Below are 24120 nucleotides of genomic sequence, written 5' to 3' on the forward strand. Positions count from 1 at the left end.
TAAAACCTCCAAAGGGGAGCCTCTCAAAAAGGTAGGGGTGGAAGTTCCAGATGGCAACTCCTTTGAAACATATTTTTACAGAGTTTTTTGTTTTGTTCCTGTCTCGTTTCAGTTAAGGGGTTCATGATTACGGTTGGTCCGTTTACGTTGCGTTAGGTCTGGTGTAAATAGGGTTTGTGTTCGTTCGGGTCGTGGTGATATTTCCGTTGCTTAGTTCCTTGTTCGTAGCGGTTGGAAATGTGGAGAAAACCACAAAGAATCATTGAAGTGTGCTTACTGCGGCGAGAATCGTCAACCTTTGCAGGCGTGCCCAATGTACTAGCAGCACTCCGGTAAAGTGCAGCGTCAAATCTCTGGACGCTCCAAGCAGTTATATGCAGAAATCGTTAAGTTTAAAACAATTTTTATTTCCTATATGTTTGCATATGCAGTATACATTGATTGACAATTTCAAATTAAACGAATGTTTTAAAATAGCATGTAAGGCAACAGCACTATTTTAAAACGGTCTACACTGATTGACGTTTAAAAAAATGGTGATGGCTGCATCAGCCGTCCAAGATGAAAATCAATTTTCGATTTTGTCAGCTGAAGAATCGAACTCTCACTCATCCGATGAGGGTGATTCTAGGTTGGTTAAGGCACGTTTAAAAACGGACGAATCCTCAAAAATAAAATGCCCCTCCCCTGAAAAGATTGCGAAATTTCCAGGGTAATGGGGAAGAAAAGCAAAACCGAAGGCTCTTGCTGATCCAATCCCTGGCTGCAGCGAGAATTTTTTGCATTCCCAACAAAGATGAGAAAAATAAAAAAGCTGCTCCTCAAACTTCTCAAAACAAATACAAGTCCGAACGAGATTTGCTAGCTTTTTCGGACATTGTGGCATATTAAATATGTTCAACATACAAGACCCTCTTAGAAGCAAAGTTTCTGCCTCGCTTCCAACATTAGAATCATATTTTAAGCAATTGACTGTTTCATGGCCCCTCCTTGCATAAATCATATCTTTCTTGCAATTGTAATTACCGTACTCAGTATGAAGCAGCAAAAGCAACTTACCAACAGTAGTTTGATTAAGAAAAGCTGAATTTTCGTTAATTTTTTAAATGTTTGAAGTGTAGAACTGTAAAAAAATGCTGAACAGGGAAACCGTGATTAAGTGTGTAGTTTGTGGTGTAAGTCCTGAAAATTGTTACACCTTAAATATTTAAAAAAAATAGAGCTATAAAAACTAAAAATAATTACTGATTATTTGAAACATGTGTCATTAAAAATATGTTCAGAAGTGACGAAATCGCAACAATATCATACTATCAGGCATAAGGTGATAAGGAAGTGATACTCATAATAAGAGCCGTGATTGCCGTACAAATCAAATGGGAATCACTTCACCGTGATGACAAGTTGACATCCGTAATAAGCCCCATCTTCTTACTTCGTTGTTCCTCCGGACCTCGTTGTACTTACTATTAACAAGCAGTTGTATTTCTCTTCGAGCTTCATCACCGTTTGGGCTAGTAACGACACAAGTAAAAGCTCCTTTATCTTGCATTGCGTCCACTTTATGGATTCGCAATGTTCCTCCATGGTTTATATCAGCCACCGTGAATCTGGAATCTGAAGAATATGATTAATGTAAGTCAACGTCAATGCCCCACCGTTATGTGTTCTTTTACTTGAGCTTATATTCAGTCCATTACGCATCCATCTTATTTGTTCAATTGGATAACCGGAAAATGGGCATAACATTTCTTTGTATTCTCCAGATATCGCTTTGATTGAGCCAATAGCTCTTACATACGGGGGTCCTATTGATAGAAATATTGTTAACAATTTCATTGGAATGACAAGTTTAGAAAGCTACTAAAAAAAAAAAAAAAAACAAGCAATCCGTTTCTGAAAGCGTACATTGTGAACCCATGGTTTATGGTCTACAGTCCAATAATCACCATGAACTATTGTTCATGGCTCATGCTCACGAATACGAGAACGATTTTCTATTCATGAACAGCATTTATAGATCTATTTATTTCTTCTTTCCTTAATTTAACGTCGGTCTCTGTTCCGCAATCTAGTGCCAATGACCGACGGACATCGATTGCCATCCATTGACGACAATCGAATGTGCAGGAAGGCAGCTTCCACACCTGCGTAGGATATCGCACCCATTCATCAACACGCATGGGCCGGGACCAACGGCTTTACTTCCCTTCCGAAGGAAGACGTGACCAGAGATTTTTATGCCTCAGAAAAATCCCACCAACCTCGGCTGGGATTGAACCCAGACCCATTGGGGTGAGAAAGCAGTCACGCTTACCACTACACCACCGGCGCCGGCTAGATCTATTGTCGACGATGACAGGAGCACATATCGTGGTAGGGGTAAACAATAGTTGCAATTTCCAAACCTACGACTGGATGCCTTCCTTCAAATAACAACTGAAGTGCGGTAAAAAATCGGTAGAACTGTTTCAAACACACAGTAGGTACTTGAGCGGGTCGGTTTTCATCTCTTTTTGCCAGTGGTGGCGGGGGGGGGTACACCCCTCACCATCCTCACCAGTTTGGTAAAGAGAGATGAAAAACCCGATTTGTACCTTCCTTAAAAGTTGTCCTAGCTCGCTTGTCTAATATCTATATACAATCTTCACACTGCCGTACTCTAACGGAACTATCAACTCTATGCTTTCATCTACTCCATCTATCGTATAAAAATTACCACTACAGTCTGTTATTTGAAATTAGCATCTTCAACTATAGATCTATTTATTTATTTATTTAGTCATAGATTATTTCCAAGTACCAACAGTAAAATGTCAAGGCTAGTTTGACCAGTTCTGTAGTCGGCACACGGTCCACGATTAACTCGCTGTTAATTAATTGTTAACTTTGTAAAAAAATAATAGATTACTAAAATAAATAAAAATAGCTTTCCCATAGACATAATCTACCGCAAACAATTTATTCCTCGTTAATACGGCTACCGGGATGTATTTACTATTTTGCTTGACTTTTTGACAGTTTTTGTACTGTAACTGAAAAAAAAAAGAAAAGCAGCCCAAAGCAGATTAGGACATAAGATAAATTTTAAATAAGAATTGTTCAAGAGTTTATGATTTGAAATGCTCAAAAAGATTTGGTTATTGACGTTGAAACGTTTTGCACTTCTCAACTACACTACTTAACAACATATCAAAAAACTTTTGGAACTCAGAAACTCTTGATCAATACTAATGGGAAATTTAACGCACTTTCCAAATCTGTAATAAAATTTAGAGGTTACTTTTTATTCAGTTACATAACAAAAACTGTAAAAAGCCGTTGTAGCGTCACGTATAAATTTGTCACAATGTAAAGTTGAGTAATTCTCGTTGAAACTAGGCCGCAATTGACACAAGGTCTTTGAACATTAAAATTTGTTCGACAATTAAAATTTGCTTGATTGGTCGAAAATTGTGAAAAAAATGAGAATATCCTTTTCCTCAGCTCGAATGTATGGACCGATCGTTTGCCAAGGGGCTAAATAGTTTTCAGAAAAGTTGAATTTTAACCTATTCTTGACAGTTTTATCACTAATAATTTCCATTTAATTCCAATACCTTAACTACGTATCCTACGTGACGTGTATTTCGTAATTCGAATCGAGTCCAGTAATAGTACAAGACACTGATGAAGTCTGCACATTGTAGACGAAATACGCGTATCGGTCAAGGATAAGCAAATAAGGTAGTGGAATTAAAAGGAAATGTCTTAACCTTTGTAACAGTTGGGGTACTTCATGCCCAGCACTAATGAGACCCCCCTCTACACTGCCTCATGGTTGGCATACACGTGTGACTATCGCGGCCAAGGAAACACTCAAATACTTTTAACACACCCCGATGAACTTTCACACAGGTCTCGTTTATTTCCCTAACTTTCCCACTTTCTTATCGGCTATCTCCTACCTTCGCCTTCACTAGTTCTTCCTTCGTCTTCCGTTGTCGATGGAGGCCCCCTGTTCCGCTACACCTTCACCTTCACTTTCACCTTTCTTTTGCTCGGTTTCGACTGTGGGTTGCCCAGTCGATTCACCTCTTAACACTTCACTCTCCTCTCTTCCGAAGGGTGCTCCCACGATACCGTTTGCCGAGCCGTTCACGAACGGTATAACGTGTCCACGACGCTCAAGGCAGATCCACAATGGCGATGAACACGGACTTGTAAACGCGGCTGGATCTAGGATGGATCGGAATACGGTTGTATTTACACGGGTTTGACCACAGTAGGTCGAACACAACGAACACTACGGGGTCTGACCGCGCCGTAGATTAATGTTAACGGTAAACTACGGGGTCCTGTGGGCACAATAGGATACCATGATGGCGGTTAGTGATGAGAACAATTCGGGTTTGGCTTGAAGGGGTTTTTACTTGGATATTTCAGTAGGTAGGCTCCTCCTCCACTACTGATCGAGTTTCACGCCTCAAGACTCGTGCAGACTAATAACTTTATTTCGAATAACGATCTTTCACTATGATGTATATCACATTCGTTTTGGGTTTGTCTAGCTTGGTTTTCGACTACCACTTTTGACTTTTGCCAGGTAATTGGCTAGCAACGATGGCGGGTGATTTCCTAGCGCTCTCGATCGTTGATCCATTTTCCTTCAGCCCATCATGGCCCCCTTTACACCACCTCCCGATGGCCTCCCAATCCTGCTGTCAGCGGCATCTGGCTGTGAGTAGCGGAGCTTCGTGGAGTGGTTGCGTGCTGTCCAGTGAGTGGTTGGTACTAATATTTGAATCCTTTCCTGGCATTCATAACATTTAAATCGCAACATTAAATTCGCGACAATCTCAACAATCTTAGACAGATAGACACACCACTGGTTACACCTTCTCTCTTTCTTTATACAGGTATTTCACGCAGACGCCCACATTCTTCAAGATTTAGTTTTATCATATTATTCCTCGAAAATTTGCTATGAAATCCCTTGTAAACAGCTCGTTATTATAAAGAGGAAGGTAGCAGCTTTCATTTGGAGTGAAAAAAGTTTTGGCGGCCATCTTTAATTTTATCAGAAAAATGTGTTTTTCACCGTGTACGCAACCACCGATTTTAATCAAAGGCCACCATTAGAAAGCTGAGAAAAAATACTATCAGACACATTCGATAGATTAGATGAGCTAATTACATTGCCTGATAAAATAATTAATTTTCTGAAGCGAATCACGCAATCAACGTCAAAGCGTGTGGTTTATATTTCTCTGCGAAACCTTTCAAGAATATATACTTGAGTTCTATTGTATATTTTATTCGATATGTACAAGTGATTCTAGTGTTATGAATAAATACAACGAAAGAATACATGAAACAAATGTTATGAACAAAATTTTGATTTTTTATATTTAAGATATTTAACTTTAATCTAGGAACTTTTCGAATACTTTTCAACTCATAGCTTCTTGCGGCAAAAATAAAGATAATTAGGTGTTTCTTTGACCGTTTTCACATTTTTAATTCGAAGTTGAAACGTCATTGTTTTTCCTTGATGCTCAATAGCCCATGCCCATTCAACGATGAAGCATTTCATATCAACTTGTCTCTGTTTGGAGACAAGCTGTACTTGTAAGCAGCACGCTTGAGTGACCCACTTACTCAATCGCATGGACATTCCACACCAAAACGGTCGGTCACCGAACTCGACTATCTTCGATCTAGATGACACTTGGCACATATTTTCAGTATGATAGACCACATATTTTCCGCAGGTGAGAAAACCATTTTGAGTCAAGACTATTTTTTTAAAAGAGCCTATGTGTATTCGCACACACATTATTTTAAAAAAATAGTAAAGAAACAGTTGGTTGTAGAGAAAAATTTACAAAAAAAAAGTTGTATGAGTCGATGGAATTTCCTCAACGCCATGCCGATATGTGATTCCGTGATGTTCATGGCTGACGGTTGCACATCTTGTTACTGGGGTTCAATTGTGTTTAAATTCAATCGACATCCCAACAAACAATTTTAGCTGCAGCTTAGCTTATACAGGCAAAAAATAGCTATATAAGGCAAATTTTGGCTGTATAAGCTAATCTGCAGCTAAAATTGTTTGTTGGGATGTCTCACAGATTGATAAAAATATATTCAAATTAATTTTGCACTCCATAAACTTTAGTTTTTTAATCACTTTTTTGGATAATTTACGAAGCTTTAATGAACACAGTTTATTAGGAAACGGCTTGCAATACTGGACTATCTTGATTTCCATATTCTAATTATACTTGTTTACTCAAAAAGATTTTCTTATACTCGTTTTCAAAAGTATAATCATGTTTATTAGCAAGTGTTGGTTCCTTTTGGATATGCAGGGATAGCACTTGTTTTGGTACTGAAGTGGTCAACTCTAACAGAGAAGCTCTCTTTTTCATAAGAAATACCATGGAAGACATTCAAATGTGGGGCCTCCCTTGGCTCAGTCGGTAAAGGCGCAGCTTTAAAGCAAGACCATGCTGAAGGCAGTTGGGTTCTAGTTCTAACAATTTATCTTGTGACGTTTCTATAGTGTTGATAGTGTGATTGATTTGCTTCTGGGAACTTCTTTTCTGATTCTGATAGTGAAGTACCCGCATCTGGCAGTTTTAAAATACCATTGGAGTCACGAACCTTTGGGATTTTTCAGCGAACCACTTAACTGCAGATTCATGTAAAGTTAGTTACGTAGTTTTGATAAATAATGCAATACTAACTACATCCGGTTTCATTGATCTTTTTCAGCCTGATTTACGAGGGTGTAAGCAATGTTAAAAATTTGGAACTGTACCGGTTTTGGTGATGTTTTACTGCTGAGCAATCCCACACACTAAACAATATTTAAAATGACATGCGACGTAATCTGTTTAAAAAAATTAAAAAGGAGCATGTAATGAAATGGTGCATTTAATTTTACAGCTTTTGGTATGTAAACCTTCATGTTAATTTTTTTTAATTTACATGTTTTTACATTGACATTTGCTGTGAAAGCCAATTGATGAATCGGAAAAACTCGACCTTCTCCGATTTGCCTGAAACATAATTGTTCGCATAATTGTTTGTTATGGACAATGATTCACATTTTTGCTGAAATTCGGCCATTTTGTAAAATTTCCAAAGTTGCAGTTTTTATTTTTTTTCCAAATCTTGCAGCAAGGTAACGGCTTTTCTGATCGAAATGATAATAGAGACAAGGTTGTTGAGAAAACTAATATTTTACTGGGAAAAATATATCCAAAAATATGTTTTTAGTAATTTTAAGTAATGATAAAGTTTATGCTCAGAGCTCAAGTTTTCTGAGAAAAAATACAGAAAAAACGAGCTTACAAAATGTTCAAAAATTTGACCAAAAGTTGGTGTTCTACGATTTCTGTCAGTTTTCAAGTACACGGAAACAAATCCGATTCCATTTTCATGAATAAAAAATCATGAAATGAAAAAACTTGCCATCCCATGAAATTGTAACAATGATTCATGATTTTGTCATGGAAATTCATGATTTCATAATGCAGTGGAATCAAGACCGCTACAAGCGTTACACGTACTTGGCAAACCGTGTTCATAAACCACACTACATAGATATCTGTTACACACCTTTTGTCTTCCATTTTATTCAAGTACTGATAGTCTAGTGGTCAAAGTATGGGTTTAATGATCTCAAGGTTCTTGGTTCGAATCCATTCTGACGCTTTATTTTATTCTTTTTACAATTTTTGGTTAAAAGTTAAACCCATGAATTAGCTCATGATTTCAACTCGGATGATTCATGATTTTGGGAATGTTTGCTGCGTTACGGAAAAGTTGGTCATGATATCATGAATATTATTCATGGTGTATTTTCATAACATGAAAATACGCTGTGTTCATGAAATCATGAGTCATTTGTCTCATTTCGGAGATCAGATTTTTTCCCGTGTATGCATGGTTATGAACATTCCAAAATTTTGTATTTTTCAATAGCTTTAAAAAAAAGTATCGAAAAGCGGACAAGAACATTTTAAAATATATAAGGTTCCAATTTATTTTTTGATAAGATGTGTCATTTTTGTAATAATTTGAAAGATGCTATTTTAAAAATTTTACAAGGTTCGTATCTTAGCAAAAATATGAATCATTGCCCATAACAAACAATCATGTAAAGTTGCATGCAAATCGGAGAAGATCAAGTTATTCCGAATCGTCATTGGGCTCAGCTATCTTATATATTTTACAACTGTAATATCAGTGTTTTGATAGTACACCGGACACTCCACCTTCAATATTTGTTCAAGTGCTTCCACAGCATCCTTAAACAATCGACAGCGGGAGGCCTCATGTCAATTACTTCCTCCAAAAAGATTAGACGTCTTTAGAAACTCCCATTGACTGAAATTAACGATTGTTGCTTTCAACCGGCAGACTGCAGACGGTCGCAGATCCAATCGATTCAAAATAAGCAACGAGATGTGGTGTCACTTTCGTAAGATTCGAAGTTTTCTCCAGTTTGTATGATTAGTTTTCACAAAAGGGCTACAACCATTGGGTAAGTAACGAAACATTTTAGGGGGGACTTAATTTATTTTTCGAACTTCTCAATAAGAGAATTAGCGAACAATTTTGATGTGAAGAGAAAATATGTACTTATAATTAAGATTTTTTCTTAATTATTGGGGAGTAATAGCCTTCCCGTAGTTACGCCAATGGTTACAACAGAAACTGATTTCATCACGATCCGCCTTTTTGAGTACCTGAATGGATCAATGAAAAAGCTAAGGTTTTGACAGCACTATGATGTGACTACCAAGTATTCTACATTTGATCGTCCATATACAGTAGCGCCAAAGGCATGATGTGGTAGGTTCAAAACTTGACCATAGTAGAATTTAGAGATTTAACATGATCAAAACGTCCATAATTGCTAAAACATTCAACTTTTCTGCAAACGGTCCAGAGCCATCAATTCGATCTGAGGAAAATGGAATTCTCATTTTCGACTAATCAAGCGCAAAAATTTATATTTTATAGACGTTATGCGGCCTGGTTTCAACGAAAATAGCTCAGTTATCGATGTGAACAACAAGCATAACGGTAATTCACTTCACATCGATAAGGTATACAATTCAATCAGAAAAAATGTACGAAAATATTATGTTATTGCTTGATTGGATGTAATCATCACTCATTTCACGGTACCTCGTTTTAATTTACTTACCATAGACGTTAAGACGAGCCTTTTGGGATGCGCTTGCCATCGGATTTGATGCAATACACGTATATAGTCCGCCGTCATCTACGTTGACATGTGTAATGTTTAAATGAGTTGTAACATGACCGTTTCCATCGATAAACTGATCGAACGTGTACCGATGAACTGAAGATACAATTGGTTGGTAATCGAGCATCCAAGTGAACTGCGGATGTGGTGATCCAGAAGCCATACATTTGAGAGACACAAATGCAGCAGGATGCACAGTTTGCTCTTTAAAGCTGTATATGATTTCCGGAGGGGTCTCTAAAAATAAGAATTACTATTTCATTTTATTATGCATATGAAACTCATACATGTTTTCTTGAAGAATATTAACCTTAGATTGTAAGTTTGATTAATCTTGTGATTAGTTTGTATTTTGTGTGTGTGTTTGTATTATTTTTTTTGTATATTAGTTTATGAAATAATTGTATAATTACACAGTTGATAAAACGTTGATAGTATTAAGTACATGTTTTTTAAATGGTGAAATTTTTTAATCATTAATCATATTCCAAATCTCCTTCTCCTTCTCCCAATCCATACAATTGTCATCCACTAGCCTCGAGAGGACCGCGAGTAATCGGTTCAAACCCATTAATATTAGATGAAAGACATTAATAATGTATAACCCAAATGCTTAGTTGGCTCTGTAAAGTTTATTCGATTGAGAGCCTGTACGAATAAAGTAATTAACAAAAAAAAAATTATAATAATTTATTATTAAAAAAAAAGGCAAAACTATAATTTGCATTTATCATGGTGCATAGTAACGATATAAAACATATTTTTGTTTTTTTTTATTATTATTAGCTAGACTTTTAGCACAATGGCTAGTTCATCTCGTAAAATGTCAAAAATATTCAGTAGAAAATATCTATTTTGCTCCGCCCACTCAATTGTTTCTAAACCAGGTCCTGGTAACTCTCCTAAAATTTGATGTTACTTGGTGGCGATGGCCCTTTTGAAGTTTAAATGGAAATTACTATGGAAAACATAAACTTTTTGTTTACCTCGTTCTAACCTTTACCTGAGGTTGCGAATTCATGTTTTTTGAATTAAGTAATAATAAAATGGTACAATCACATATTTTACATATAAGTTACAAGAAAAGATTGCAAAGTAATTGATTGACAATGGCACATAAAATCTGTCAAGATCACTTTCTGACAGTCACAATTTTATGATCGCTGAGTGAGTGAGAGAGTAAGTGAGTGAAACTTGATTAAATCGCTGATTACTGCTCTCAGATAGCATAATTGACAGATTTAATGTGTCAAACACATACTTTGCCTCTTATTTATCTTATAATTAAAACAATATATCTAACAATAATCTAATTAGTTGAGCCTTGTAAATAAACAAACTAGTTAAAAAAATCTAATGATTCAATAATTTTTTTTAACCTTGGCTTTATTGAAAAATGCATAAAAGTAAGCCAGAATAAATGTCGAAATATTTTTACATTTATCACAAAACATTAAAAGTTGTGCTTAAACCTCTTTTACATTATTTCTTAGAGCTGAATTCACTTCCATATTGCTCGAACACGGACAAATCTGTGAAACCTCGTTACTCAGATAATAGATTAATTATGAAGATTTGAAATGTTTTTCAAATTTCGAGTGTTAAAAATATTCCCAGACAACTAGAAGTTGTATATCAATGTGCAGAGAATATCATATATTTTCAATTTTAATATAGTATCGTAAAAGTTCGGATTTTCGACTTAAGTATAATCAATGAACCATTTTTTTTTCATTGAACTGTCACAAATACAGAAGACAATTCTAAGGCATATTTCAAAGAAATTCTATGTATTGCTCAAAAAAATTTCCTCGATAATTGAAAGGAAAGTTTCAAGGACATTCCGAGAAGAGTTCCAATCATTATATTCTACTATCAAAGATATCCGCATTATAAAAGATATCCGCATTATAAAAGATATCCCATTACGGTAGTAGGAGAACATTCTAAATGATTATTTACCTACTTTGAGAATCATGGGAGGTTGAACTGCAACAAACGCCATGTTTTGCATATAGAAACTGATTTTTAGGGAGATTTTTTGGCAGAATCATCTTTGCGGAAAATACACCGCAGTAGGTTTGGACGTTTTAATGTTTGTTTGTTTCATGTCTCGGATATTCTGCAAACATCAATATTGACAAGAAAAATGATAAGTTGTCATCTAAACTAAACATTTTCCAGGGTGCTTTCTCGTACTGGCTGCGTTTGTATTTAGATTAGATCTTAGATTTTAGGTATTAAACAAAACATTGTTTATCTGTATCACATTCATATGAATGTGAAATTTAAGTTTTATTACAGTATGAGTTGGTTGCATAGTTTTCACGGCCTTATAAAGGGTTAGCAGTAAAAAAATTTTTGTCTAATGATAGTTTAACTTTAACGAAAATGATAACTTGGCTCTTTAAAGTTTATTCGATTTAGCCTGTACAAAAAAAGTAATTATAAAAAAAAATTGATGGTTTAACTCTCATGGGGTACTGTATTTTTCTATAAAACCATCAATTATTATCACTTCTAATCTTATAAGAAGACACCTACCTCCAATATTCAGTTCTGCACTAGCCTCTGCACTACTCCTCGCATTTGACACAATACACTGGTAAACGCCACGGTCTTCCTTGCCAATATTATCAATTTTCAGGACGGTACTTGATATGATACTGACTCTGAAAGAATGGAGAAAAGATGTAAATATATGTATAACAAACCACATCATGAGATGCGTCTGTGTCGGAGTTTCTCTTGGAGTATCAGAAAATAAGTTTTTGGTCAAATTTACACACATTGCCTTAAGTTTTCAGTTTTTGCAACCTGTGATTGGGCATGGTGCCAATTTGTTTTAAATATGTTCATACCGATGTATCTCCGACATAGCACAATAAATTACTCTCTCCTCGTAAAATACCCGAGTAGAGTACCACAACATTTGGTTAAATGTATTACCTTTCGAAATCATTTCCAAAGCGGTCGTTATCCGTTAGAGCACGTCCGTTATGAAACCACTCAATTTTCCCGATTTCCGAACCGACGATACTGCAATTAAATTTTGCTGTACTGCCCGTATTGACGACTTGTATCTGTGGAATGATGTGCGCTGATAATTCCGAGTTAATTGTTAGGCGAATTTGAAGCTTCTGCTCTCCAAATTGATTTGCTGCTTTGCATATCTAAAATATGGATAAAGGTTTTATAACTTTATGTATGATGGCGGTTAATTGAAACATGCAAGATTCAAAAGTATTTATTTAAAACACTAACTACCCGAACGTGCTTCTAAAACAAACATGATAGTGGTTAACATCAATATAAATCACCTAAATCAAAATTATGTACACACTACAGAGTTTGTCCTTAATATAGCGTTAAGTGATATTTGTGTGTGAACTTAGGGATAATGGATAGGGGTAAATGAAAACCTCTATAGCAAGTAATTGCTTCAACTTTGGTACTGCATTGTTTACTTACCAGCAAGTGGGACTTCATATTCGTGGCAAAAGAGTATCCGCAGCTTAAAACCGTCAAATCAGGCTAGCAAATAGAACAAACTACTTCAAAGTTTTTTGAGGATTTTTGATTTTTGAATTGGAAAAACTTTTCGTAGTTTTTCCATGGTATTTTCTGCCACTTATCACCAGACATATTTTTGCCTGACAGTTTACCGTTAACTGAATACAAAAAAAAAACTCTCGTAGAAACCGCACCGCACACTATCCCTTCAACGTCACTATGTCAGGATCAATCACGCATACAAACGAGTTGCAAAACGGTGCTTTCTTCAGTATCGACGTGGATTGCAGAGAAAGCTTAAGTCACGTCCCAAGCAGTCGTCTATGACACATAATGGTAACGTGGCCTCATCTACGCAAGATATCTGTCAGCTGTTCTCTGAAAAATTTGCTAGTGTCTTCACGGACGAGAAACTGAGTGATGACCATGCCCGACTGGCTGCCAGTTACGTACCACTCTCTGGCCAAACCATGAGCAGAATTGACATCAATCCCGAGATGTTTTTCAGGGCTTCCTCGAAACTCAAGTCGTCGTACAATCCGGGTCCTGACGGAATTCCATCGGCGTTTCTCAAAACGCACTTGGACAGTTTGTTGTCTCCACTGCTGCACTTATTTCAATGGTCTGTGGACGTCGGTGTTTTCCCATCCTGTTGGAAGCTAGCGCACATGTTTCCAGTACATAAAAAAGGCAACAAACAGGACGTTGGTTACTACCGTGGCATTACTTCGCTTAGCGCTGTTGCTAAATTTGTTACGTTACTCCGGTAGCGGTAGAGCCAAAACAGCAAAACTACCAAAGCGGACAAAATCACAAACACTTACAGGCATGTGCACCAACAAAAGTAAACAGGGTTGAATCTCATTTTGACTTATGATTGATTCATCCCTTCATAACGCCCATATCTCCTTTCTAGCTCCTGGTTCTTCTTATTCCTTATTGCTCTTTCGCTCCTATCCACTACTCGCTAAGCAGCCATAGATCTTCTTCTCTTCGACGTCGCAAAAGCGTCCGCCCATCCCGTAAACAGGAACGTACTCACAGCATATTTGTCCTCTTCATCGTCGATGTCGCCACCGAAAGGTTTACTGCACGGCCTCGCAGCTCCGGTGTACCTCGTCGACGTACGGATGTCACGACGCACCGTGTTGCAGTCGACGTCTGACCGGCGATTCGCCGAACGTACACGAACACCCGTCGTTCCACACTTCCGCTTACGACCGTCGACTTGGTGATCGCTGACCGTGCTACTGGCAACTCGCCGAACGTCCCAAACACTTGACGTCTCATGGATCTCCGTTGCTTAGACAACACGCCGAACGTAGGATTGTTTGCCATTACACGGACCCCCGTTTCTGGCCGGCGGAAGCTTCCGTCTTCGGCCGCCGTCCTGTCAGAATTCGTCGAATGAATTGCGACCACTTGCGTAGACGACTCAGCAATAGGAACAAAAAAGCAAGGATAATCCTTGCGTGGTGGAACTTACCCTCGAATTGGGACGCTTCTTTCTCGTTCCACTTCTGATATCTTCCAGTTGTCTTCCGAACGGTCCGTGTGGCAGCCGGCTGAACGCTGATGTCAAATCAGGCCGATTTAGAAGCGTGCCTAATCACGAAAGGACACGTTAGCACCATCTTCGCCATCTTTTATTACGTGAATTACCTTCGACTACGTTGCGTTCCTGACGAGGCGTCCGTTTCCCAACCGGTGTGTAAACTTGTCTTCCAGCCGGTTTGTCTTTCGACCGATTCCTAACGACCGTGTTGCGACCGTCGTATCGCTGATGCCGATTGAACTTGACCAAAGCGTGCTGCCCCTCCGCCATCTTGTCATCGTTCAAATTACCTTTATTTCTCTCTGGTTTCCTCGACTAAACAAGCCCGATATGTAACCAATCTTTACGGTCGTTTTTCGTCGGTCCGCGGTGTTGGAGATCGTTCCTCCGGCTCCGGAATGTGAGGGACTTGTCTAGCCGATTTTCCTCCTTCCACCGGGTCTATTTCCACTCGATCTTTGTTGGCACTCGCGGATTTCGGTGGAACTTTTCGCTCACGCGATGCGCTCGGCGCTGCCACAATGGCGGTTCCACTAGCAATAACTTTTTTACTGCCGTTTTTTCTTCTCACGACCGCGGCGGCAGCGGCGGCGTCCTCGTATGTGTGCGTGCTTTTTTCCCCTCCTTTCGTGTAGTCTCGAACGGAAAACGGTCTCGTTTGTCGGTGTCAAAAGCAAACCCCACACGTATCAATATATTGACGCGAAGGGGAATTATTGACATTAATATTGATGATGTGAATACAGAAATATTGTCAATACCGATGTATTGACGTCAATATTGAATGTATTGACAATACTATTATGGTCTATAAAAGCAATCGTGTACGGTCCACAAAACACGAGCGGTGAGCAAGGCAATTTTTTGTGCGCTTTTGTTTTCAAGCCAGGAAGGGGTTTGGACCACTTGCTATAATAGCCGTATTACTACACTGAGTGCAATTTTCATCGTATTTTTGCTCACTAATGTGAAATTCTAAACTGCATCTTACATTAAACGTAACAAATTGTTCGAACTCGTTGTTATGGAACCGTTACTCGCTCACTGTAAGCCGTATATTAGTATCGACCAGCATGGTTTCATGGCTGGTCGCTCCACTGCCACTAACTTGCTGTGCCTTACTTCCTACATCTCTAACAGTATGTCGGATCGTGCTCAGACGGATGTCATTTATACTGACTTATCTGCTGCCTTCGATAAATTGAATCACCGCATATCAATCGCTAAACTGGACAGGCTTGGTATCCACAGCTGCCTTTTGCAATGGTTTCAGTCGTACCTCACCGATCGCTATCTTACTGTTATCATTGGTGATCACCAGTCCCGTACGTTCGCTGCCACATCCGGCATACCCCAGGGTAGTCACCTGGGACCGCTGATTTTCCTGATTTATTTCAACGACGTGAATCTGGTAATTGAGGGACCACGATGACCTTAAACTCTTCCTCCGAATTCACTCAATTGAAGACTGTGGCTTCCTTCAACGTCAGCTGAATACTTTTGCTCATTGGTGTATTCTGAATCGTATGGAGGTTAACCCGTCCAAATGCTCGGTTATCTCTTTTTCGCGCAAGACAGAGACTATTATGTTCAAGTATGTTAGGCACTGAAATTGAGCGCGTCAGCCAAATTAAGGACCTAGGCGTGATTCTGGATACAAAACTCTCTTTTAAGCAGCACATCTCGCACGCCGTCGACAAAGCTTCCAGAATTCTAGGGTTTATCTTCAGGATTGCCAAACACTTCACGGATATCTACTGCCTTAAATCGTTGTACTGCTTCTTGTCTCGCTCCATATTAGAATACTGCTCGGTTGTCTGGACTCCTCACTACAACAACGGTATCGAAAGAGTTGAGTCTGTTCAGCGACGGTTCCTGAGATATGCGCTAAGTAAACTGCCGTGGACGGATCCCTTCCGATTGCCTAGCTACGAAAGTCGTTTGCAACTGATCCATCTGGAGCGCCTGTCGGTCAGAAGAGATACAGCAAGGGCATTGCTAATTGCGTATATTTTACTAGGACGCACCGAGGACAGGGCCCTCCTTGAGCAAATTGACATCAATGTTCAACCCCGAACCCTACGGAATAATTCAATGCTGCGCCTGCCCATACAGCGAACCAATTATAGCATGTTCGGTACAATCGGTGGTTTATAGAGACTCTTCAATAGGGTCTCCGCACTGTTTGATTTTGACCTGACTCGCCAGCTGCTTCCCCCCGGAGGTTTAGTTCGTTTTTTTCTAGATCAGTTTAGTTTGTTTAGTAATGTTCCTTTTCTACGAGATGACTATCTATGTACTTATTGATGTTTTGTTTTAGTACTTTTCATGTTTAGTTTCAGTTACATCATTGGGGCAAATAACGCCTGTTGATGTTCAGTCATATAAATAAAACTTCACGCCCACTATGTTTTATCAGACGTTGTCGACTCGATAACATACAGTAATTATCGTCATCGCCGATCACGTTAACGTTTGCAGACGTTATCGTCATCGTCGTTAACGATAACAAACGTTATCGTCAACGGCGATGACGATAATTTATCGATTAACAACCCTGGTAGTCACGCAGACGCTTTTTGTTATTTTGCGAATCCATGTGCATTTTTTTTTTCTTGATTTGTTTTCCGTCGATCTTGTTTTCCGTACTGAGTACCAACGCTACCGACGCCAGGAAGGCAGCTTCCACACCTGGAATCTGCCTATTGACCCATCAACTCATGGACCGGAGACCCACGGCTTTACTTTCCTTGCGAAGGAAGCCCGAGCAAAGTCTGAGATCAAATTGAAATCTAAATTTGATGTTGTGATTTCGCTGATAATGATTACTCAGGTTGTTGTCGTTTTGGTCGTTTTAACGGTTAAAATATCAAAATTGAGAGCAAACATATCTTCCTGTGACATCACATTGAAAACTATTTCTGCTATCAGTGAGAGCAAACTGAAAACCAAATTTGCAATCCATTTTTTCTGTTATAACATATTTTTAAAGAGCAAATGTAGAGCAAAATGAAAACAAAATTTGGTATCAAATTTGTCAATGTGTAAACTGAAATCAAATTATGATTTCAGTTTGATGTTGATATCAAAACTTGATTTCAATTTGTTGTCATTTTGATGCTGGACTTTGCTCGGGAGGCGTGATCAAAGATGTTATGCCTCAGAACATCCCGGTGACGCGAACTGGGATTGAACCCAGGCCTGCTGGGGTGATAGGCAATCACGCGTACCACTAAACCACCGGCGCCTTATACATTTCTCAAGAAACCTTCAAATGCGATTCATGAAGCGTTTCCACAACTATATACATTTCTCAAGAAACCTTCAAATGCGATTCATGAAGCGTTTCGATAACTGATTGGTAATTCATATTCGTTAAAAAAAAGTCCTTATTATAACTCTTTCTAATTCGACTCATTTGCTTTGCAATTCTATTATTTCACATCCATAAATTTAAGCCAAATGCATAATATAATGTAATCTTTCAGCAAGAAGAATCCTTTAATCATTTTGTTAGTTGATTGGATATTAAGATATCAGTTATTTTATTGATCCACTATAAATAAATAGAAAATGTTAAGTATATTGATTATGAAAAAATAGCACTAAAGGGCAACTATTGTAAAACGGTCTACACTGATTGACAACAAATAACTCAATAAATAAAAAGTTCGACCATAGTTGAAAAAATCAAAATTTCTTAAAATTCCATGGATTTGGAATCAAACTAAGTCCATGCACAGGATCCCACATTTAAGGTTTACAACTTTTTCTTACCGAACTTTGATGAATTTTCAGTCCATTCGTAACTAGGATGATTTTTTCGGAAGAGTGTTCCAAACGAACTTTTTCCCCACAAAAGTTCGTTTCAGCAATGGGGCAAAAGTTCACAGTTTATGAGAAATTTTGCTACTACAAATCTTTAAGTACCACATGTTGGTTGACAGTCCCGGAAGCTATGAAAATGCTGCTTTTCAAGCCACAGGTACAGATGGCTTGCCAAACCAGATATTTCTTTGCGAACTTTGACAGTTTCATGTGCTTGAAAACATCTGCTACCTTTCCCCTTCCTTTTGCCGTATAAAACTCCTGTCCCGGAAGCTGCTTGTAGTCGGCTTTGACGTAGGTTTCGTCGTCCATTACCACGCAGTCAAACTTCGTCAGCATCGTCGTGTACAGCCTCCGGGATCGCGCTTTGGCCGTCGTATTTTGTTTATCATCGCGATTTGGAGTCACTACCTTCTTGTAAGTCGATAGTCCGGCTCGTTTTGTGGCTCGATGCACGGTTGTAGACGATACACCCAGCTTATTTGCGGCATCTCGGAGAGAGAGGTTAGGGTTTCGCTTGAAACTACCGGCAACTCTCTTTGTCGTCTCAGCGGCTTCCGGTTTTCGATTTCCCCCCGATCCAGACTTCCTGGCTGTTGACAAACGTTCCCCAAACACTTTAATTACATTTGTAACGGTTGATTTGGCAACTTTTAGCGATTTTGCCAACTTTGCGTGCGAGTAGCTCGGATTTTCGCGATGCGCGAGCAAAATTTTGATACGCTGCTCTTCTTGCTTGGACGGCATTTTGACAACTGAAGAGTGAATTCCAAAATCAAAATAGGAGCAACATTCTACACACGTTACATTTGTAACGGTTGATTTGGCAACTTTTAGCGATTTTGCCAACTTTGCGTGCGAGTAGCTCGGATTTTCGCGATGCGCGAGCAAAATTTTGATACGCTGCTCTTCTTGCTTGGACGGCATTTTGACAACTGAAGAGTGAATTCCAAAATCAAAATAGGAGCAACATTCTACACACACACACCTTCAAAATGAGGGGTGTTCAGGTTTTTTAAATGCAAAATTGAAAGAAATACGTCAAGTTGATATTGACCAAATTTTGACCGTATCACCCTTTATTTGTGCCCAGATATTGTCAGAACTTGACGAACAACGTAATTTACTCGAAAATGGTGGTGTACATTTAGAAGTCATCTTTGGTAGAAGCATTTAATTTATTTTTAGTACCCGTTCAATAAAGAGAAGTAAAGCGTGGGTTGTGCTTAGTAGGATGGAAATTATATCAAAAACCCTACTGTAAATAAATCTTAGTGAGTAAGTAGAATATAGTTTGAGCATGTTATAGATACATAAAAATAGTAGATTTTAATTTTACTGTGTTACCTGACTTATAACGAATATACATTGTATACTAGTACTCCGCATACAACGTATAACTCGTCTAATTTTGCATAGCATTTGCAAAGTAAATTGCCAAGCATGCTTATGGCAATTACATAAAGGGTGATACGGTCAAAATTTGGTCAATATCAACTTGACGTATTTCTTTCAATTTTGCATTTAAAAAACCTGAACACCCCTCATTTTGAAGGTGTGTGTGTGTAGAATGTTGCTCCTATTTTGATTTTGGAATTCACTCTTCAGTTGTCAAAATGCCGTCCAAGCAAGAAGAGCAGCGTATCAAAATTTTGCTCGCGCATCGCGAAAATCCGAGCTACTCGCACGCAAAGTTGGCAAAATCGCTATAAGTTGCCAAATCAACCGTTACAAATGTAATTAAAGTGTTTGGGGAACGTTTGTCGACAGCCAGGAAGTCTGGATCGGGGGGAAATCGAAAACCGGAAGCCGCTGAGACGACAAAGAGAGTTGCCGGTAGTTTCAAGCGAAACCCTAACCTCTCTCTCCGAGATGCCGCAAATAAGCTGGGTGTATCGTCTACAACCGTGCATCGAGCCAAAAAACGAGCCGGACTATCGACTTACAAGAAGGTAGTGACTCCAAATCGCGATGATAAACAAAATACGACGGCCAAAGCGCGATCCCGGAGGCTGTACACGACGATGCTGACGAAGTTTGACTGCGTGGTAATCACCCCCCGAGCATCTAGACAGAAAACCTTAGTTTCACGTACCCACTTGCAAATTGTAGATGTCTCCACCGTACGTAAACAATGGGGTCAGCCAAAGTTGGTGGCACAACTTTTTTCACATCAGAAAACATGTTTTTGTTTCACTTCATGTGGACTTCGAAAGCAAACCAAGAATAAATTTTGAGTGAGACGTATTACTTTATTAATCCACCAGTGGTGTGATCTGGCACTTCTTATTTCTGTAAATTCTGATATTCTTTTTAAAAACTACCCCGAAAGCACCACCCTAATAAAAATGTTCCATACACGAACCATAACCCAAATGGTTTAACCATATGACACATAGTTCGGAACCTGCACAGGTTTTTAAGCACTTTTTATGGTTATTTCCTATGTGGGCACTGGGCAGTAACCCGATTAAAGGGTTTCGTTTATTTCGGTTATGTGGTTGCCGACAAACATCACTTAGTTCCCGGATTTTAGGGTCTTGTTCCGTCCATATGTCCGGAACCAGTTAATCGATTGAAAGTCTATTAATTAACATTCTATAGAATCATGGTAGCTTTCATTTGGTTGTTGTTGCGTTCAATTCGGTAGAGTGGTTGCCGAGAAATACATATAAGAAAATTGTCTTACGCGCTCTCTCACACACATAAATAGACAGACATTTTCCGATCCCGTCATGCTGAGTCGATTGGAAGACTATTAGAAAAAATATGAGTTGCCGGTAGTTTCAAGCGAAACCCTAACCTCTCTCTCCGAGATGCCGCAAATAAGCTGGGTGTATCGTCTACAACCGTGCATCGAGCCAAAAAACGAGCCGGACTATCGACTTACAAGAAGGTAGTGACTCCAAATCGCGATGATAAACAAAATACGACGGCCAAAGCGCGATCCCGGAGGCTGTACACGACGATGCTGACGAAGTTTGACTGCGTGGTAATGGACGACAAAACCTACGTCAAAGCCGACTACAAGCAGCTTCCGGGACAGGAGTTTTATACGGCAAAAGGAAGGGGAAAGGTAGCAGATGTTTTCAAGCACATGAAACTGTCAAAGTTCGCAAAGAAATATCTGGTTTGGCAAGCCATCTGTACCTGTGGCTTGAAAAGCAGCATTTTCATAGCTTCCGGGACTGTCAACCAAGAAATTTACGTGAAAGAGTGTTTGAATAAACGTCTGCTGCCTTTCCTGAAGAAACACGGTTGTTCCGTACTGTTTTGGCCGGATTTGGCATCTTGCCATTACGGTAAAAAGGCCATGGAGTGGTACGCCGCCAACAACGTGCAGGTGGTTCCCAAGGACAAGAACCCTCCCAACACGCCAGAGCTCCGCCCAATTGAGAAATACTGGGCTATTGTCAAGCGGAACCTAAAGAAGACCAAAAAAACTGCTAAGGGCGAGCAGCAGTTCAAGGCAAACTGGCTTTCTGCGGCGAAGAAGGTGGACAAGGTGGCTGTACAAAATCTGATGGCAGGGGTCAAGCGTAAGGCCCGGCTATTCGGATTTGGAAAAGCGGAAGCCTAACTGAATATTTTTCCTGAATTTTATACTAATTGAACTTGAAAAAGAAATTTAATTTGATTTTTTAAATAAACGATTTCACCGATTTACACGCGTTTTCCCTTGACCAAATTTTGACCGTATCACCCTTTATAATGCTAGTAATAGCTTTTTTTAAACTGTGTGGAGGCGAACCAGCCCCAGGCTGAAAGCCTCCCTAATAAAGATAAATTAATTAATTAATTTTTTTAAACTGAAGATTTTACAAAAACATAAGGTATCGCCTGAAACCATATGCAAATATTTAAAACATGTATTATTACACTTTTTCTTATACTGAATAGCATAGCATAATTTTATATCACTCAATGATTAACATTTCACCATGATCTGTAAACATCATAGTCATATATAAATACTGCACAGAAAACCATGTGACGTATTCAACAAATAAGTGGTGTGCTTTAATGTGATTAATCTCTAACACCCTGATTCCACTCTCAAATATTCTTACGAGCAACTGATTCTTATATCCTGAGAGCGCCGAAGTTTACTTTGGACGGTTAATCGACTTTAAGTCTAGTATTTTTTAATTGTTTGGAAAAAAACATACAAGATACTGAGAAGCAAAACACAAATTACTGGCATTAGCGTAGCTAATGAGGGTGCTGCCTAGAAGCCAAGCTCCCCCCAGGCCCCCCTCCATATTTTTATAAAAATTAATATAATTTAAATTGTCGGTATTAAAATCACAAAAAAAAATCCCCTGGATCAATCTTGAGGAGGCCAGGCAATCTAGGCACACCCATTTGCTACGCCAATGTGATCAGTTAGACACATGAGTATAAGAAAATTATGAATCCACTGTTTACTATTTTACTATTTTCATGCACTGAAAATAAATTGTGTATAACCAATGAAATCGTTCGTTTGATCCACGAATCCATTCTTTGTTTTCTGATACGAAATAGTATTTTTTTATTAAGCTAATTTAGATATAATGGCCAAGGATGTCGCTATTGATTTTATTTCGTATTGGGAACGAATGACTCATAATATAAATACGTAGCCTTCGTATACTTAATAAAGATTGTGCCTGTATTGTACGAAAATAATACAAAGAGCAACGATAATTTCGGTTAAACTATAAACTGTCTTTCTGGTTATCGTTGCATGTACGAAGGGTTTTCGTACGATCGCACTATTACTTTTTAATTCCACAAACAATTTAAACTAATAATTTTAGCCATCCGTATAATTGATGTGAAAAAGCATACTAATGTCAATGGGTACTAAGCAATCAAATCTGTTATAGCAACCAGCCTCCATTCCCTTCCGTGAAGAATGAAAAATTTCCTCCATTTATTTATTTATTTCGTCACCCAACGTAGACTAGTACATATTCGAATACAGTTTTGTTTTCTTAAATTTATTTATTTATTTATTTCGTCAGCTTTGGAAGACAGGTTAAAAGTATAATTTTGTCTTTAATAAAAATTAAGCAGTATCAGCATTCCTATTCTTTTTATGAGTGCCTTATGCCTTATGGAGTAAAAACATTGCTTTAGTTTATGCCGAGACATTGTAAAGTCAATGGTTTCGTAGTATTTATTGTAAGAGGCCATCATGCGGTTTAATGGCCCATATTTTGCATAATTTGTACGATGATGTTTTATGGCAAATAAATTTCTATTTCGGAGTTGCCGAGTAGGTGCATGGAAATTTAACTTTGATAAAAGTGGAGTCAATGCGCTGCGAAACGATATCGTTTACAAATGAAACCATTGCATATTCACGACGCTCTTTTGATGCATAGAGGAAATGATGTCCAACCTAATTTACGAAGATCGTATAATAGAAATTGTTTTTGTACGGATTCTAATCTTTCTTCGTGCGTGATTGAAAAAGGAGACCATACAATGCTGCAAAATTCAGTATTGACCTCACATAGGCAATAAATAGTGTTTTAATTGTGTATGGGTCCTGATAGTTGTAGCAAAAGCGCTTGATAAAGCCTAGCATGTTATTTGCCCTGTGAATAATTGTGAATTAACACCAGATATAAAGTCTGCACTATATTGTAATCCGATCTCCAACATCAACTTACGATTTCATCTTCATCGATGGCTGTCAAACCAAAAACTTTCCGAGACTCTCATACCCACCACCCTACTAGCACAGTTTCAGGTATGAGTGTGTAATATTTAAAGTACATCGTAGTAATTTAAATAATTTTATAACCAGTTGGTTACAATCCGTGGATTTTCGTTTGTATGAGTTGTTGTTGTTTGGAAAATTCACGTTTTGTTAAACCTAAAACAATAGACACACACAAGAGCTAGAGGGTTTGTGCCGCTGCAAAGAACAAAAACGTTACTGAACGGAAAAAAAACTATTATA

The 24120-nt window shown here is 38.4% G+C and overlaps 1 protein-coding gene across 1 annotated transcript in view; it reads right to left on the minus strand.

Annotated features, from left to right (window-relative positions):
• Positions 1 to 24120, minus strand: part of Dscam3 (Down syndrome cell adhesion molecule 3) — a 138252-nt gene that overhangs the window by 44857 nt on the left and 69275 nt on the right. Inside the window, exons 9-13 of the mRNA XM_065221604.1 lie at positions 12218 to 12441; positions 11813 to 11940; positions 9206 to 9505; positions 1677 to 1808; positions 1468 to 1617 (exon numbers count right to left, since the gene is read on the minus strand). Of these exons, the coding sequence (XP_065077676.1) occupies positions 1468 to 1617; positions 1677 to 1808; positions 9206 to 9505; positions 11813 to 11940; positions 12218 to 12441 (934 nt within the window). The remainder of the gene's footprint in view (positions 1 to 1467; positions 1618 to 1676; positions 1809 to 9205; positions 9506 to 11812; positions 11941 to 12217; positions 12442 to 24120) is intronic.

The sequence above is a fragment of the Ochlerotatus camptorhynchus genome, unplaced genomic scaffold (genome assembly GCF_037179485.1).
Source record: "Ochlerotatus camptorhynchus isolate MF236.1 unplaced genomic scaffold, CSIRO-AGI_Acam_v1.1 ptg000145l, whole genome shotgun sequence".
Lineage (NCBI taxonomy): Eukaryota > Metazoa > Arthropoda > Insecta > Diptera > Culicidae > Ochlerotatus > Ochlerotatus camptorhynchus.